General features: G+C 57.4%; 1 protein-coding gene across 2 annotated transcripts; it reads right to left on the reverse strand.

Moving 5' to 3' along the window:
- Positions 1-266: 266 nt before the first annotated feature.
- On the reverse strand, positions 267-10,526 carry FGFR4 (fibroblast growth factor receptor 4). 2 transcript variants are annotated; one of them, XM_081035242.1, is made up of 18 exons: positions 10,336-10,526; positions 7,843-7,985; positions 6,930-7,193; positions 6,757-6,837; positions 6,480-6,646; positions 5,854-5,977; positions 5,146-5,336; positions 4,877-5,015; positions 4,341-4,534; positions 4,114-4,259; positions 3,910-4,031; positions 2,600-2,710; positions 2,326-2,516; positions 1,840-1,962; positions 1,693-1,763; positions 1,322-1,459; positions 972-1,077; positions 267-872 (listed from the first exon to the last, which is right to left on the reverse strand). In XM_081035242.1, exons 2-18 carry the CDS (start codon positions 7,931-7,933, stop codon positions 726-728), a joined length of 2,406 nt encoding a protein of 801 aa, XP_080891368.1. In that variant the 5' UTR covers positions 7,934-7,985; positions 10,336-10,526; the 3' UTR covers positions 267-725. The 2 variants fall into 2 exon arrangements, with proteins under 2 accessions (XP_080891368.1, XP_080891367.1); XM_081035241.1 differs by lacking the exon at positions 10,336-10,526 and adding an exon at positions 9,939-10,200.
- Between the last annotated feature and the right edge of the window lie 3,067 nt (positions 10,527-13,593).

Genomic DNA, 13,593 nt, shown 5'->3' on the forward strand with positions numbered 1-13,593 from the left:
ACAGGAGTCCTGCCTGGTAGGCTCCTCTGCCCATCAGTATTTGTTCACACCATCACATACACAAGATGGTGCCAGCAAGAGACCAAAACAGAGATGCACGCGGCTACTGGGGCTGCAGTGAGGCAGCTGCAGGGGGATTTTGAATCTTAGGCTGGGCACTGAGCCCTCCATCTGTCACCCAGGCAGAACTCCCAGCTTGGGGTCCCTCCACCCTGTTCGCGCTCCATCCGCTGCAAGGAAGACACCAGGCACACAGAGGTTTATTTCAAAAAAATAATTTATAAAAGGCCAGGGGCTGAAGCTCTTACCACCAAGACACTGGGATAAGAATCAGAGGGGAGGCTGGGGGAGGCAGGGAATTTGGGACAGCCCTGCACCCAGGTCCAGCCAAACCCCTGGAACTAGGACCGAGTGCCAAGGCCCAGAAGCCAGGCAGAGCCCTAACACTTAGGCCATTCGAATGCTGAGGCCCTTAGAATATGGGGCCATGACTCCCAGGGCAAGGGCAGAGCCTGAGACTGGAGTTGAACCCGAGGCCAGAGCCAGAAGCCTCAACTAGGGACCCCAGGACCCAGGACAGACCTCCCCAAAGCAGAACTGGAGATCTGGGACAGCACCCTGAAGCTGGGGCCTGCAGCTGCCACGGTCAAGCACCAATGGGTCGCAGCTGAGCCAGCAGGCCCAAGGCCGCTGGCTGTCCTGCTCACACGACCTCGTGCCCCCGCTCAAGTCTGCACCCCAGAGAAGGGGAAAGAACTAGACCCCAGTGGCAGGGGATCGTGGCTGAAGACAGAGTCGCTGGAGGAGCAGGTGCTGCTGGCATCCCCACCGGCCAGGGAGTAGGGTCCAAAGGTCAGGCGGAGGTCAAGGTACTGCGAGGGAACAGTGCTGGTCAGCCCTGACAGTCAGCTCGGATGAGGGCCCAGAGGGAAGTGGGCAGAGGGAGGTGACAGGGCAGGAGGGGGCAGTACCTCCTCAGAGACGGCCAGCAGGACCTTGTCCAGTGCCTCCACCAGCTGCTTGAAAGTGGGCCTCTGAGAGGGCGCCGCGTGCCAGCACTCGCGCATCAGCCCATACCTGGGAGAGACGGGGAGTCAGGCGCCTCACGCCCGGGTGAGAGGAGAACCTCATGGCCCTGGGTGGGGTCATTCAGTGAATGGGCACAGAAACCACACCAGCGCCGCCCCCCCACGCGGCCAAGGAGGCAATCAGATGCCACAGGGAAAGTTGGTGCTGACCACTCCCCGCGGCCAGACCCTGAGACCAAGGTCAGGCAGAGGATGAGGACTGGAAAGTCGGGGCGAGTGGGGCGAGGGCTCACAGCTCCGGAGGGCAGTGGGGGGGCCGGTCCATCCGATGGCCCTCCCGCAGCAGTGAGAACAGCTCCTCCACGGGAATGCCAGGGTACGGGGAACCGCCGAGGGTGAAGATCTCCCACAGCAGGATCCCAAATGACCACCTGGAGGCAGGAGCAGGGCTCAGCAGGGCATAGCTTCACTCCCTACTCCTGGGGCTGGGACGGGAGACCCTGCACGCACGATCTGCCACGGGGTGTGGGGATTGGGGCTTCTTTTGAAGTCTGGTTCCACTCAGCTTCCAGGGCTGTATGACCCTGGGCGAGTGCTTTGCCCTGTCTCTGGAATAGGACAACGATCCTGGCAGAACTCTGGACCTCCGCCTTCCAGGACTCACACGTCACTCTGGTGTGTGTAGACTCGGTCAAACAAGGCCTCAGGTGCCATCCACTTGACAGGCAGGCGGCCCTGGAAGGGACAGGAGGGGGCATCGGTGCCAGTCCCACAGGTGCCCCCGCCCGCAGCTCTGCCTGCCCCCCCTCACATTGCTGGTTTTCTTGTAGTAGTCAATATGATGCACGCCACGGGCCAGCCCAAAGTCAGCGATCTTCATCACGTTGTCCTCTGTCACCAGCACATTTCGGGCAGCCAGGTCCCGGTGGATGCACTGGGGACAGGGCAGGAGACAGGCGTATGAGGACACACAGCACTTCCCAGGAATCTGGTGGGTCGGGATCATCACCCATTTCACAGATGAGGAAGTCAGGATTCAGAGAGGGGACACCTGAGCAGTCCAACTTCCAGGCCCGCCATTCTCTCTTGTGTTGCCTCTTTCCCTGCCCTGCCTCTTGGTTAGGGAGCATATGAGGATGGAATGGGGACGTGCAGTCAACTACGTACAGATGCGGGGTAGTAAGGACTTAGGGTAAAGAAAAGGGGAGGGAGAAGTTGGGGACATTTGATGCCAGAGGCATAAAGGTGTAAAAATGGAGCACTTGGAGTGGCCCAGAGTGCTGCCCATTGCCCGAACCTTCCGAGACTCCAGATAATGCATGCCTCGGGCCACCTGATAGGCGCAAGAGACCAGGGCAGGGAAGGAGAGTGGCCCCTCACTGCTCCGCAGCCCGTCGGGGCTGAGGTCAGGGCCTGGGGGGCGTCGGGCCCGCAGGAACTCGCGCAGGTTTCCCTTGGCGGCACACTCCACAATCACATACAGGGGCCCTGTGGAGGCGAGGGGGGCAAGGGGGCTGCTGAGGCTGTGCTCTACGCCCCCGCCGCCCCCGCCCCGGCCCACCCTGCCCCACCTTCCTGGGTGCAGACACCCAGCAGATTGATAATGTTCTTGTGCCGGCCAATAAGCTTCATCACCTCCATCTCAGAGACCAGGTCTGCCAAGTCCTTGTCGGAGGCGTTGTCTGCAAGGGGGACAGCCAGGATGACCACACAAGGGAGACCATGGGTAGGGGACAGGACACGGAGTGCTGGACCAGGAGTCACGAAGTTCGGGGCCTGAGTTCCTGCAAGGCTGTGTGGCCTTGAAAAAGTCACCTAACCTCTCTGAACCAGGACCCTCTTGTATGAACCGGGACAATGGATCACGCTCTACCTCTCAACAGCAGTTGCGAGGATGCAAAAAGATCAAGGATCTAAAAGAGGTCGGCTTGCCAGTGGGGGGGGCAGGAAACAGGAGAGGGGGAATAGGAAGGAAGCTTCGTCTGCGGGGCTTGGCGTTAGTCCCTGAACGGGGTGAGAGCTCCTGGGGGTGGAAAGCAGGCTGGCGCCCTGAGGTCTGTCTGACCAGGATCTGGCGTCCATCTGGCCTGGGAATTCAGGGAGCTGCCAGTGGGGCGCAGCTAGGGGAGGCCTGGAGGAAGGCTGTGGAGGAGGGGCTGGGCCCCCAGCGCTGACCTGTGGCCCTGGGCCAATGACATACCCTTGCCGCCAGACCTCACAATGCACATTTCTCAATCCCTTCCTCCTTGAAAGTGCCAGGTGGCCCCAGCTGTGCAGGGAGGAGGGTGGGGGCGGTGGGAGCAGAATATGGGTTTGGGTTTGGACTGTTCTTACAGAGGAGGTTGGGGGACAGCAGTGAAAGGCCCCAATGGTAGGTCCCAGGTGTGTCCCGAGCTCCTTGGAGCTCCTGTTTGGGGGTTGGGACTGAGTTTAAGCAGACGGGCTGTTCTCCTAGAGTGGTAGATGTAACAGGACAGACCTGGGAAGGGCCCAGGGGAGGCTGAGAGTGTGATTAGGGGGAATCGTGGGTAATGAGGTGGAAGCCTGCAAGGCTGACAAGGTTACTTGAGGCCAAGGCTGACGTGGGGCCAAAACTGACAGAGGGATATCAAACCCCAGTCACCCCAAATCCTTGTAGTCTCCATTATCTCCATGGTACGATTTAATGCACCAGGCATTTTCCATGTACCTCAGGACATGTGAGGAAACTGAGGCTCAGAAGTAACTTGCCAAGGTCAGTAGCAGAGTTGGGCCCCAGGCCCGAGGGTGGGAACCCGCAGCCTTTCCTGGCCCCCAGTGCTCACCTGGTAGCAGCATGAGCCCCTTCTGTTAGTGCCAAGGCCACAGTACCTCCCCCCTCCCTCCCGGCCCCCACACTCACCCTTGAGCATCTTGACGGCCACAGTGCTGGCTTGGTCAGGCTGGGCCGGGTTCATGCCCAAGGCCTCCGCACACACGACCTGCCCAAAGCAGCCCTCACCCAGGGGCTTCCCAAGCACCAGCCTGAAAATGGAGAAACCTGAGGCCTCAGCCATCTGGGAATCATCTCTGCCTGCCACCCACATCCTCCCTCCGTACAGTGTACCTGTCCCGGGGGAACTCCCACAGCGGGTCCAGAGGGAGGTCTAGACTCACGAGGCCAGCGAGCAAGGGGGGGCCGCTCGAGGAGAGCCGGACGCCCCGCACCAGGGACGAGCTTGACTTGGCCGAGGAGCCCGACTCCAGGGAGAACTGCAGAATGGGAGACTAGGTTGGTGGGAAGGCAGGCTGCGAGCCTCACTATAGGACACGGGGACAGGGATGGCATGGTACCTGTCGGGCCAGAGGGAAGCGGGACAGCTTCTGCACCGCGGCGGGCTGCCGGGGCTGCCGGCCATGGAGCAGCTGCCCACGATACAGGCCCGCCAACAGCAGGAGCACCACCAAAGCCAGAGAGCCCGACGAGTACAGGATGATGTCTGTGTACTTGGCCTCAGGCGCCGCTGCTGTCCACGTGACGTCCTCCTCTGTCCAAAGACAGGCACACAGATACATAACTGACCAATCATTGCTCATGCCCAGCTGTATGCCCTCGAACTCAGGCCCTCGCAGCTCCCAACACACACGGGGGAGCACACCCCAAGAAAGCTGCAATGATACCCGACCCCGCATACCCCTGGGTCACACTGACAGTCACATGTGGACACACAAAGGGACTGCTACATGAAGAACCAAACGCACTAAGCCGCACATCATGTCCCAAGCTCAGATCCCATAGGCCAAGGAAGAATGTCTACCCAGCAGGTCACAGCCCACTTCTGGATCAAATCAGGATCCTGCAGCCCCTCCTGGCCCCACCAGGTGCCCACCTGGCAGCACCGTGAGCCAGGCCGACTGGTACGAGAGGCCGATGGAGTTGCCTGCCAGGCACGTGTACTCGCCCGCATCCTCAGCCGACACGTTCCGAAGGTAGAGGACCTCTACCTCTGAGCTATTGATGTCTGTAGTCTGGGGATGAGAGAGACACTTAGGGGTCACAGCAGGGCCTGGGGCCACACTGTGGCTAGCCAGGGAGCTGGGGACTACCCTGTAATCCCCGTGGGAGAAGGGTAGGGCTCAGGAGCCACCGGGGCTGGACCTTCAGGACTTGCACATAGGGGAAGCCGTCTGCACCGAAGCTGCTGCCGTTGATGACAATGTGCTTCAGCCACTGGATGTGGGGCTGGGCATCGCTGTACACCTTGCACAGCAGCTCCACGTCGCTGCCCGCCACTGCTGTGGTGTTGGCCGGGAGCCCCGCCTGCAGGATGGGCCGGTGCGGGGACCGCTCTGGGGGCCAGGCCGGCCGTCAACCCTGACCAGCGGCACCCACAGACGCACCCTGGTCACCCGCCTCCAGCCTCCCCCCTAGCTCAAGGGAGGGACCTTCCCGAGAAGCAGCTCAGAATTTGTCTGTCCCCTGCTTAAATCTTCCATGGCTCCCCACTGCCTTTGGGGTCAACTTCTCAGCCTAGCATTCAAAACCCTTCATGGCCTGGCCCCCACTTACATGCCACACCCCAGGCATACACCCCTCCACAAATTCATTGTATTCTTTATACCTAAGGCTGTAGGTATGCGCAGCCTGTACCCTCTGCCTCCATGTCTTTCCCACTTTTCCTCCCGGCCGAGCCCTGCGCCTCCAGACCCACGTTACCCAGTGCTTCCCTCAGACCCACCGGGACACTTTGAGCAGCTTGAGTAAGTCATCTACGACGGAGTGCATGTTGCCTGGCAGACCGGGCCCTCCCTGAGGGCAGGGTCTGGGCTCCCACCCCCACCCCGCCTCGCCTGCCTGTCCGCTCACCCAGCACATCCAGCAGATAGCTGTAGCGGAGGCTGCCCACTGAGTTCTCCACAAGGCAGGTGTATGTGCCACGGTCCGAGGGCACCACACTTTCCATCACCAGGCTCCAGTGCTGATGGCGCAGCTGGGAGAAGGGGAAGTGTCCATAAGGGGCCACAGACCCCTGCCCACGGGGGCGGGGTGGGGGACGGTGAGGCCAAGGCCAGGAGCTTTGGGACAGAGGAGAAGGCTCCCAGAAGTGTCTGAGCCCTGAGTTCTAGTCCGGCCTCTTCCTGCCACCTTGAGCCAGTCTTTGCCCTCTGAGTCTCGGTTTCCTCAGCACAGCCTGGAGCTGACCCTGCAGGATCTCATCATTGAGAATGAGCTGCCAGAACTTCCTGATGCTGGTCAGTGATCCTTCCCCCTTTACAAATGGAGTCACTTAGGCTGCGAGGCTGTCACTTGCCCGAGAGTGGCAGAGTGGGATTTGAACCAGAGCTGTCCAAGTAAACAGTCTAGTGCTCCTTCTGGGGCCACACAGCGGCCTTCTTCATTAGAGAATGAACCGGGGGGTCGACTTATAGGTATGAGGGGGCCAATGGGACTGAAAGTGGAGGAGCAAATGGCCTTGGGACCTGGAAACTCACCCGGACACCTCCAATGCGATGCTCTCCGTGGAAGTCCTGTCCATCCTTGAGCCAGCGGATGGTGGGAGTGGGGTTGCCTGCAGCTGGACAGCGGAACTTGACGGTGTTCCCAGCAGGCACTGCATGCAGTTTCTTCTCCATGCGCTGGGGGTGTGTCCAGTAGGGTGCTGGAGGGGAGGGGAAGGGACAACTTAGTGCCCCCAGGGTGTCCACACAGGTTTTTTCTCAGGGACCAGCGGGGAGATAGGGAAATGAGTCCTTGAAGACTTCTACTGACCGTGCTGTGGGTAAACATGCCTATTTGAAGGGCCACTGTGGGCCTTGGAGTCCCCGTCACCATTGCTGAAGGTCGAGGAGTCTATGTCAAGGACAGAAGAAGGTGTCGAGATCTAGGATCTAGGCCGGGGGTTCTCTCCCCAGGCCCCCCTTAGCCCTGCCAAAGCCCCTTACCATCCACAACTAGGGTGACATTGTGCAGGATAAGCATGGAGCCTCGTGCTAGGCAGAGGTAACGGCCGGCGTCCTCAGGTATGAAGCTGGCAATCTCCAGGCGGCCCCTCCAGCCTCGTACCCGGCCGGCAGCTGCCAGGCGACTGCCCTCCTTGTACCAGTGGCCATTACGCTCAGCCCGCCCACAGCATAACTGTACAGGCTGCCCAAGGGCCACAGTGAGCTCCTGCTCTTGCTGCTCCGGGCTGGGGGCCAGGCAGGGCTCTGTGGGCCAAGGGCAAAGATGAGCGAACCCCATCGCCGTGGCTGAGGCAGCCCCCCACATACACAGAACATGCTGCACACGCAGGGCATGAGCATCTCAGACACGTGCTGCACACTTACTGCCCCTCGACATACACACAACCACATGCAACAGATGCTACGCACAGGGCAAAGGCCACGCCTCTGGTGCACAACACACACGGTGCATAGCACACATGCTGGACTAGACATGCCACTGTCCACACACACACACGGCACATGCTATAGGTGCCACATACAGGGTACACGCCACCCTCGGGGGCACATCACTCTCACAGTGTATACAACACACATGCCGCCTGGGCCTTCCAAGCTACACACACAGTACACAGAACACACACACGCGCACACACAGCCAAGGGGCTCACCACCAGCTCTGCAGCCCAGATCAGGGCCCTGGGCCCTGCAAGGCCAGTCCTCTCACGTGGACACAGAGATAGGTGGATGCTTGCTGGGAGCCAGACACTGAGTCTCAATGGTTGGGCCCTACCCTGCTGCCACCTTCTCAGGGCTTGGGCCAGGATCCTCTCCAGCTTTGCTCAGCCAGCAGTCCCCTCCTGGTGCCCACTCTTCCCACCCCTGCCCCCCTCTCCCACCTTAGAGGTCATACCCAGCTCCATTTCCTCAGAGGCCTCAAAGGACAAAGCTGGAGCCCAGTGCGCCCTCAGCAGGACTCCTAACAGGGCCAACAGTAGCTGCATCTCCTTCCTGCTGCTCACGGGGCCCAGGCTGGGCTTCCCACCAACGTCCTTCCTGAAACAGGGAGGGAGAGGAGCCCCTACTTCATGTGCACCTTGCCTGGCACTGTTCCCCTATTTTGTGGATGAGAAAACTGAGACAGGAAATGGCAGGCCATTTGTCTGAGCACCCCCTCCCCCGGCAAGCGGCAGGGCAGACTGGAAGCAGGTCTGCTCTTGCAGAGCCCAAGGCCGCCCCACAGGAGATTGTGCAGGGAGGCGAGGTGGGGCTTCCTGCTCTCCGAGGGTCCTGCTGAGCCCCTGGCACAAGTTCACAGAAAGGGCAGTTTGGGGATTCTTTCCTTGGAGGCAAGCAGAGAATGAAGACATATCTTCTGCTCGCTCTCAGCACACATAATTTATTTTTTTGCTGAATAAATGAATTTATTGCTGAAGAGTGGTGGGGAGAATCTGAAATATAATACAAGGCCAAACTTCAGCATCTGGATGTTATCTGATCTGACCCCCACTCCTTATTAGCATTGCTGACATTTCCACAACCAGTTTTGGATATGTCCAGTGGCAGGGTGCTCACTACTAACACAGCAGCCCATCCCATGCCAACAGAAGTGCTTCCTCATTTGGCACCAGAATAGCATCCTGGGAATACCTCTTCCTTTCCCCCACAACTTCATCTGAGGCAACAGTGGCTCTTGTAAAGAGTATAGACTCTGCTGTCTGACAAAACCAGGTTCAAATGCTGACTTATCAACGTGCAAGTCCCTGGCCCTGTCTGGGCCGCTGTCCTCACAGGACTACTTTGAGGATGAAAGAGAATCTATGCAAGAGCTGGGTACATAGAATATTGGAATGTTCTACTGCCCCTTCCCCTCCCCATGATGGTTACTCTGGGTCTGCCCTCGGCCAGTCACCTCCAATTCTGGCACTGTTCCTGTTAGGTGTGAGGTACACACCCACCCCATCTGGTTACCCTCTTCCAGACGCCACCAAGTATGTCTCCATCCCCTAAAAGGAACACTCAAACCCAAGCATCAGCTGGGGCAGGGGAAGAGGGTGACCAGCATAGTCCGAGGGCCCTACTGGCTATTATTACCTGGGGCTGGGTAACAGTTAGGTGGCACTGGTGTTTCTGGATTTACCTTGCCCAGGAAGGCCACCGCACCCTCTCGCCTCAGCTGCTGCCCCCCCCACCCAGTCCAGCTCTGGCTCTGAGGTAGGTGGTACTTAGCTCATCCTGGCCAAAGCCATTATCTCCCCCTTCAAACTGCTTCTTTCCTGGGTTGCACCTGTAGCTGGAGCATCATCCCTTTCCCTGCCCTTCCCAACTTCTAGTCCATTCTGCTTCCTCAATCCCTCTCCAGGACAACCCACATCCTCTGCCTGGACCCAGAGTAGGCCATGGTCATCTGTAACTTGGGCCTTTGCGAACACTCCCTGTGCTCTCCAGCCTCGACTCAGCAGCAGGGCTTTAAAAATTACAAGCCGGAACTGTCAGCGCCTTCCTGCCAGCTTCCAGACCCTTAATGACTGTCTGTGTCCAGCAGGATTCAGTGCCCACTGTTTGTCCAGCATCCTAGGTCTCCTTGGCGGGCGATCTTTGGTCGGACAGTCAGCCCCTTCAGATACAGGCTTTCAAAACTGGGCACGTCTTTTCTGCTGCTCATACCTCTGTGCCATTTCTGTTCTACACCTGGCTCAGATGCCACTGTCTTAGCACCCACCTCCAGTTTCCACGGCCCCTCCTCTGTAAAAATCCTCCCACCCCCCCTCTGCAGGGAGGGCAGCTTTCTGGGGCCACAGCTCCGGTTGGAAGTGGGGTGGGGAGGTCTGGGGATTTTATTCCACCCCCAGGCTACCCTGACCTCAGCAACTCGGCGCCCTTAGTTGGGTCACGCGGACATGGGGCCGAAGGGCCTGACTCTAGCACCGGGCAGTCTTGGGTTCGCCTCCAGCCGCCCGTTCGCCTCTAGCGCACGAGCACTGGGGGACCCTGGACAAATGACTGCACCTCTGGGAGCTTCACCGTTCTCATCTCTCGGGGTTCGCAGACGGCCCGGCAGCTGAGGGACCGGCGCGCTCTTCCTCCTCCACCCCTACCCGGCCACCCTGGGGGGAGGTGCGAGTCGGCGGGTCCTCAGGGGGAGCTGCAGAGACAGCCAGCCCGCCCCCGCCCGGGTGGGCAATGAGTAACCAGCTCCGCGGGCAGGGTGCTCTTTGGACGGAGTGGGACAAAAGGCCCTGTGTACGTTGCGGGTTACTGATTTACCGTCCCCTCCACCCCTCCCCGCCGAGCGGACGCCCAGGTCCCCAGTACTGGGAGGGGGCAGCTCCCGCAGCCCCGCCGCCGCCGCTCGCCCCCTGGCGGCTGTGAGCGCAGGCTGGGCCCGCACCAGGTCCGCGCTCACCTCGAGCCTCCGCGGGCCCGCTCCGGCAGAGGGTCCCTGCTCACCTGGGTCCTCCGCGGCCCCGCTCCTAGCTCCCTCCAGCCCCCGAACCCGGCGGGGACCGCAGACTCAGCCCGGGCGCTCCTCCGCCCGGGGCTGGAGAGCCAGGAATGCACCCACGAAAGCGGCGTGGCCGCGGGCGGCCCGGCGCCCCGCCCACCTAGGCCCCGCCCCTCCTGGACCAGCTCTATCCTGACAGCGGTGTGGCTGCGGGTGGCACACAGTCCCACCCACCTGGAAACCAGTCCCCGAACCCAACAGCGTGGAGCGACCGACGGGGCCAGCCCAATCCCGGGGCCCCGCCCCAGGCCGCTGCACACCCCCTCAGACTCCGCCTCTTTCGCCCCACCCAGGCCAGGCTTCGAAGTTCTGGTCTATGCTCTACCTCCAGCTTGTCACCCCTGGGGAACAAGACCCAGCAGTCCTGAGCGCCCCCCCTCCCGCGCCTCCGCTAACCTTTGCCCAACCTGGCTCCTCTGTCTTCTGAGCAATCGCCATAGATATAGTGGCTAGCAAACCCCCTCTGACCCCATCCCCATCCAATCTCTGCACAACCTTCAGGGTGGTATTTAAAATACAAATCTGACTGTACCAACCACAATCACCCCTTTCAAACTTTCCTTGGCATTATTTGCCCCCTGCCCACGTATCCAGATGAATCCTTCATTCACTTCTTCCTTGCACACACTCTACCTCTGGGCCTTTGCACTTGGGGGTTCTGCCTCCTAGAAAAATCTTTCCTGGCTAGGTCTGGTCAGTTCCACCTCATTCTTAGACCTCGGTTCACTTCCTCAGAGAAGCCCTCTGGACTTGGCCAGGTTCCTCTTCTTACATCTTCTCTCCTGTGAAACCGGAGAAAGAAGCGGAGGGTTGGGTGGGCTGGTGAAGTGATTAAGAGCCCAGATTGCAGGACTCAGCTCATCAACACATGGCCTTGGCAAGTTACTCCATTTGTGCCTTCATTTTCTCCTCGGTTAAACGGGTATAATGATAGTGCATCATCCTCAAAAATCGGTTGCAAAAAGTAGACATGTTAGTATGTGTAAGCCTTTGGAACACTGCCTGACATAAAGCACTTGCTTTGTAACATAGGCCATGATTATTTAGGACCTGTTATTTCTTTTTTTCCTTAAAATTTTCTTTTTTTAAAGATTTTATTGGGGAAGGGGAACAGGACTTTATTGGGGAACAAATGTGTACTTCCAGGACTTTTCTCCAAGTCAAGTTGTTGTCCTTTCAGTCTTAGTTGTGGAGGGCGCAGTTCAGTTCCAGGTCCAGTTGCCATTGTTAGTTGCAGGGGGCACAGCCCACCATTCCTTGCAGGACTCGAGGAATTGACCTGGCAACCTTGAGGTTGAGAACCCACTGGCCCATGTGGGAATCGAACCGGCAGCCTTCGGAGTTAGGAGCACGGAGCTCTATCTGCCTGAGCCACCGGGCCGGCCCCAAAATTTAAAAAATTTTTCAATTACAATTGACATACAATATTATATTAGTTCCAGGTGTACAACATAGTGATTAGACAGTATATCACTTATGAAGGGATTCCTCCCAAAGTCTAGTACCTCTCTGACACCCTACATAGTTATTACAATATTATTGACCATATTCTCTATGCTGTACTTTACATCCCCGTGACTATTTTTATAACTGGCAATTTTTACTTCTTTATCCCTTTTCCTTTTTCACCCTTCCTCCAACCTCCCTCCCATCTGGCAACCATCAATTTTTTTCTCTGTATCTATGAGTTTGTTTCTGTTTTGACTGTTTTGTTTTCTAGATTCCACGATAAGTAAAATCATATGGTATTTTGCTTTTTCTTACTTATTTCACTTAGCATAATACCCTGTAGGTCCATTCATGTTGTCACAAATGGCAAGATTTGATCCTTTTTTTTAATGACTGAGTAATATTCCATTGTACATATAGACCACTTTATCCATTCATCTATCTATGGAGACTTAGGTTGCTTCCATATCTTGGTGACTGTAAATAATGTTGCAATGAACATAGGGATGTTTAAGTATTAGTAGAACCTGTGATTTCTTAATTGCATGTTCCAGAATTGCAACTAAATGGTTAATTTTGTAAATGGAAGGCAGAAACTGCCTCCAGACTTCACCATTACAACTCAAGTGACTGACACACAGTAAGTGTCCCCCAAATAGTTCTGCCCTTCCAGGCTCAGGTCTGCCTTACCTGCAAGCACTTCTCTCCTGAGCGTCTTGACAGTGGCCAAATAGGAGGTCAGCTGATCTTTGACTTCTGTCCAACCCTAACCTTGGCTCCTCTAGGCTCCTGGAGGAGAAAGGGAACCCCTCAGTCGGGGTCTCAGCTCACCTCCCAGTTAGCCCATGACCGGTGGAGCCCTTGGCCAAGGGGAAGCAGTGTCCTTTCCTATTGTTATGCCAAGGAGTCTAGTCTCTCCACCCCTACGGAAGCTTTTCCTTTGCATAACTAAAAGGCTCGTTAAAGTAATTTGTTTCTTTTATCTTTCTTTTCCTCCTCAAACAAAAGAGTGGTCTCTTACCAAAGATAAATCAGAAAAGAATCAGCTGCTATCTTTCAAAAACAGCTTGTCCTTGTTCCCCGCCTCCTGGGTCCCTCCTTGCTGGAGCACCCAGGAAGCTTGAGACACCTGGCACTGGTGTGCCAGCAAATGGTAGCCTCCTTCCCAGAAGGGGTCTCACCAGACTCCCGGAAACTTGGAGAGACGCAGCCCCCACCTCTGGTCCTCTTCTGGCTCTCGTAGTGAATGTGGTTGTTGGGGGCCCGGTGGCTGCCAGCAGGCGCTGGACCCCACACAGCTTTCATTCAACTTCCAGGAACTTTCCAGTTTACCTGAGGCAAAGGCAAAAGCTGCCTGCCTCCTGAGATGGTCAAATCCCTTAGATGGGCAACCTTACCCAGTACACCCACACATCGCTTTCCCGGCCCCCCTCCCACACTCACAACCTCTCACACTGACCCTTTGCAGTGTCTGACACTCTTCTCACAAGGTCGTTCATTCATTCACTCATTCATTCGCCAAGTGTCCCCGGGGAAAAGCAGTCATCAGACCCAGCCTCTACCCTTTTAGGAGCTGCTGACATTGTAGTGGGGAGAGATACATAAGTAAACTGAGCACAGAAGGAGACCTACTGAGGGTCCACATCCAAGCCTGTCTCTCCCTCAGAGTCTCCTTCTTGTTAACCATCTATCACCAGTTCACATTTGTAG

The sequence above is a fragment of the Rhinolophus hipposideros genome (genome assembly GCF_964194185.1).
Source record: "Rhinolophus hipposideros genome assembly, chromosome: 23".
In the NCBI taxonomy this organism is placed as follows: Eukaryota; Metazoa; Chordata; class Mammalia; order Chiroptera; family Rhinolophidae; genus Rhinolophus; species Rhinolophus hipposideros.

Excerpts from the sequence above, each read along its gene's own strand:
- FGFR4 (XM_081035242.1), bottom strand. The coding sequence starts at position 7,933 with ATGCAGCTACTGTTGGCCCTGTTAGGAGTCCTGCTGAGGGCGCACTGG. Across the intron at positions 6,647-6,756 it reads GCATGTTTACCCACAGCACG|CACCCTACTGGACACACCCC; the intron begins GTCAGTAGAAGT and ends CCTCCCCTCCAG. Across the intron at positions 1,078-1,321 it reads CCCCACTGCCCTCCGGAGCT|GTATGGGCTGATGCGCGAGT; the intron begins GTGAGCCCTCGC and ends CGTCTCTCCCAG.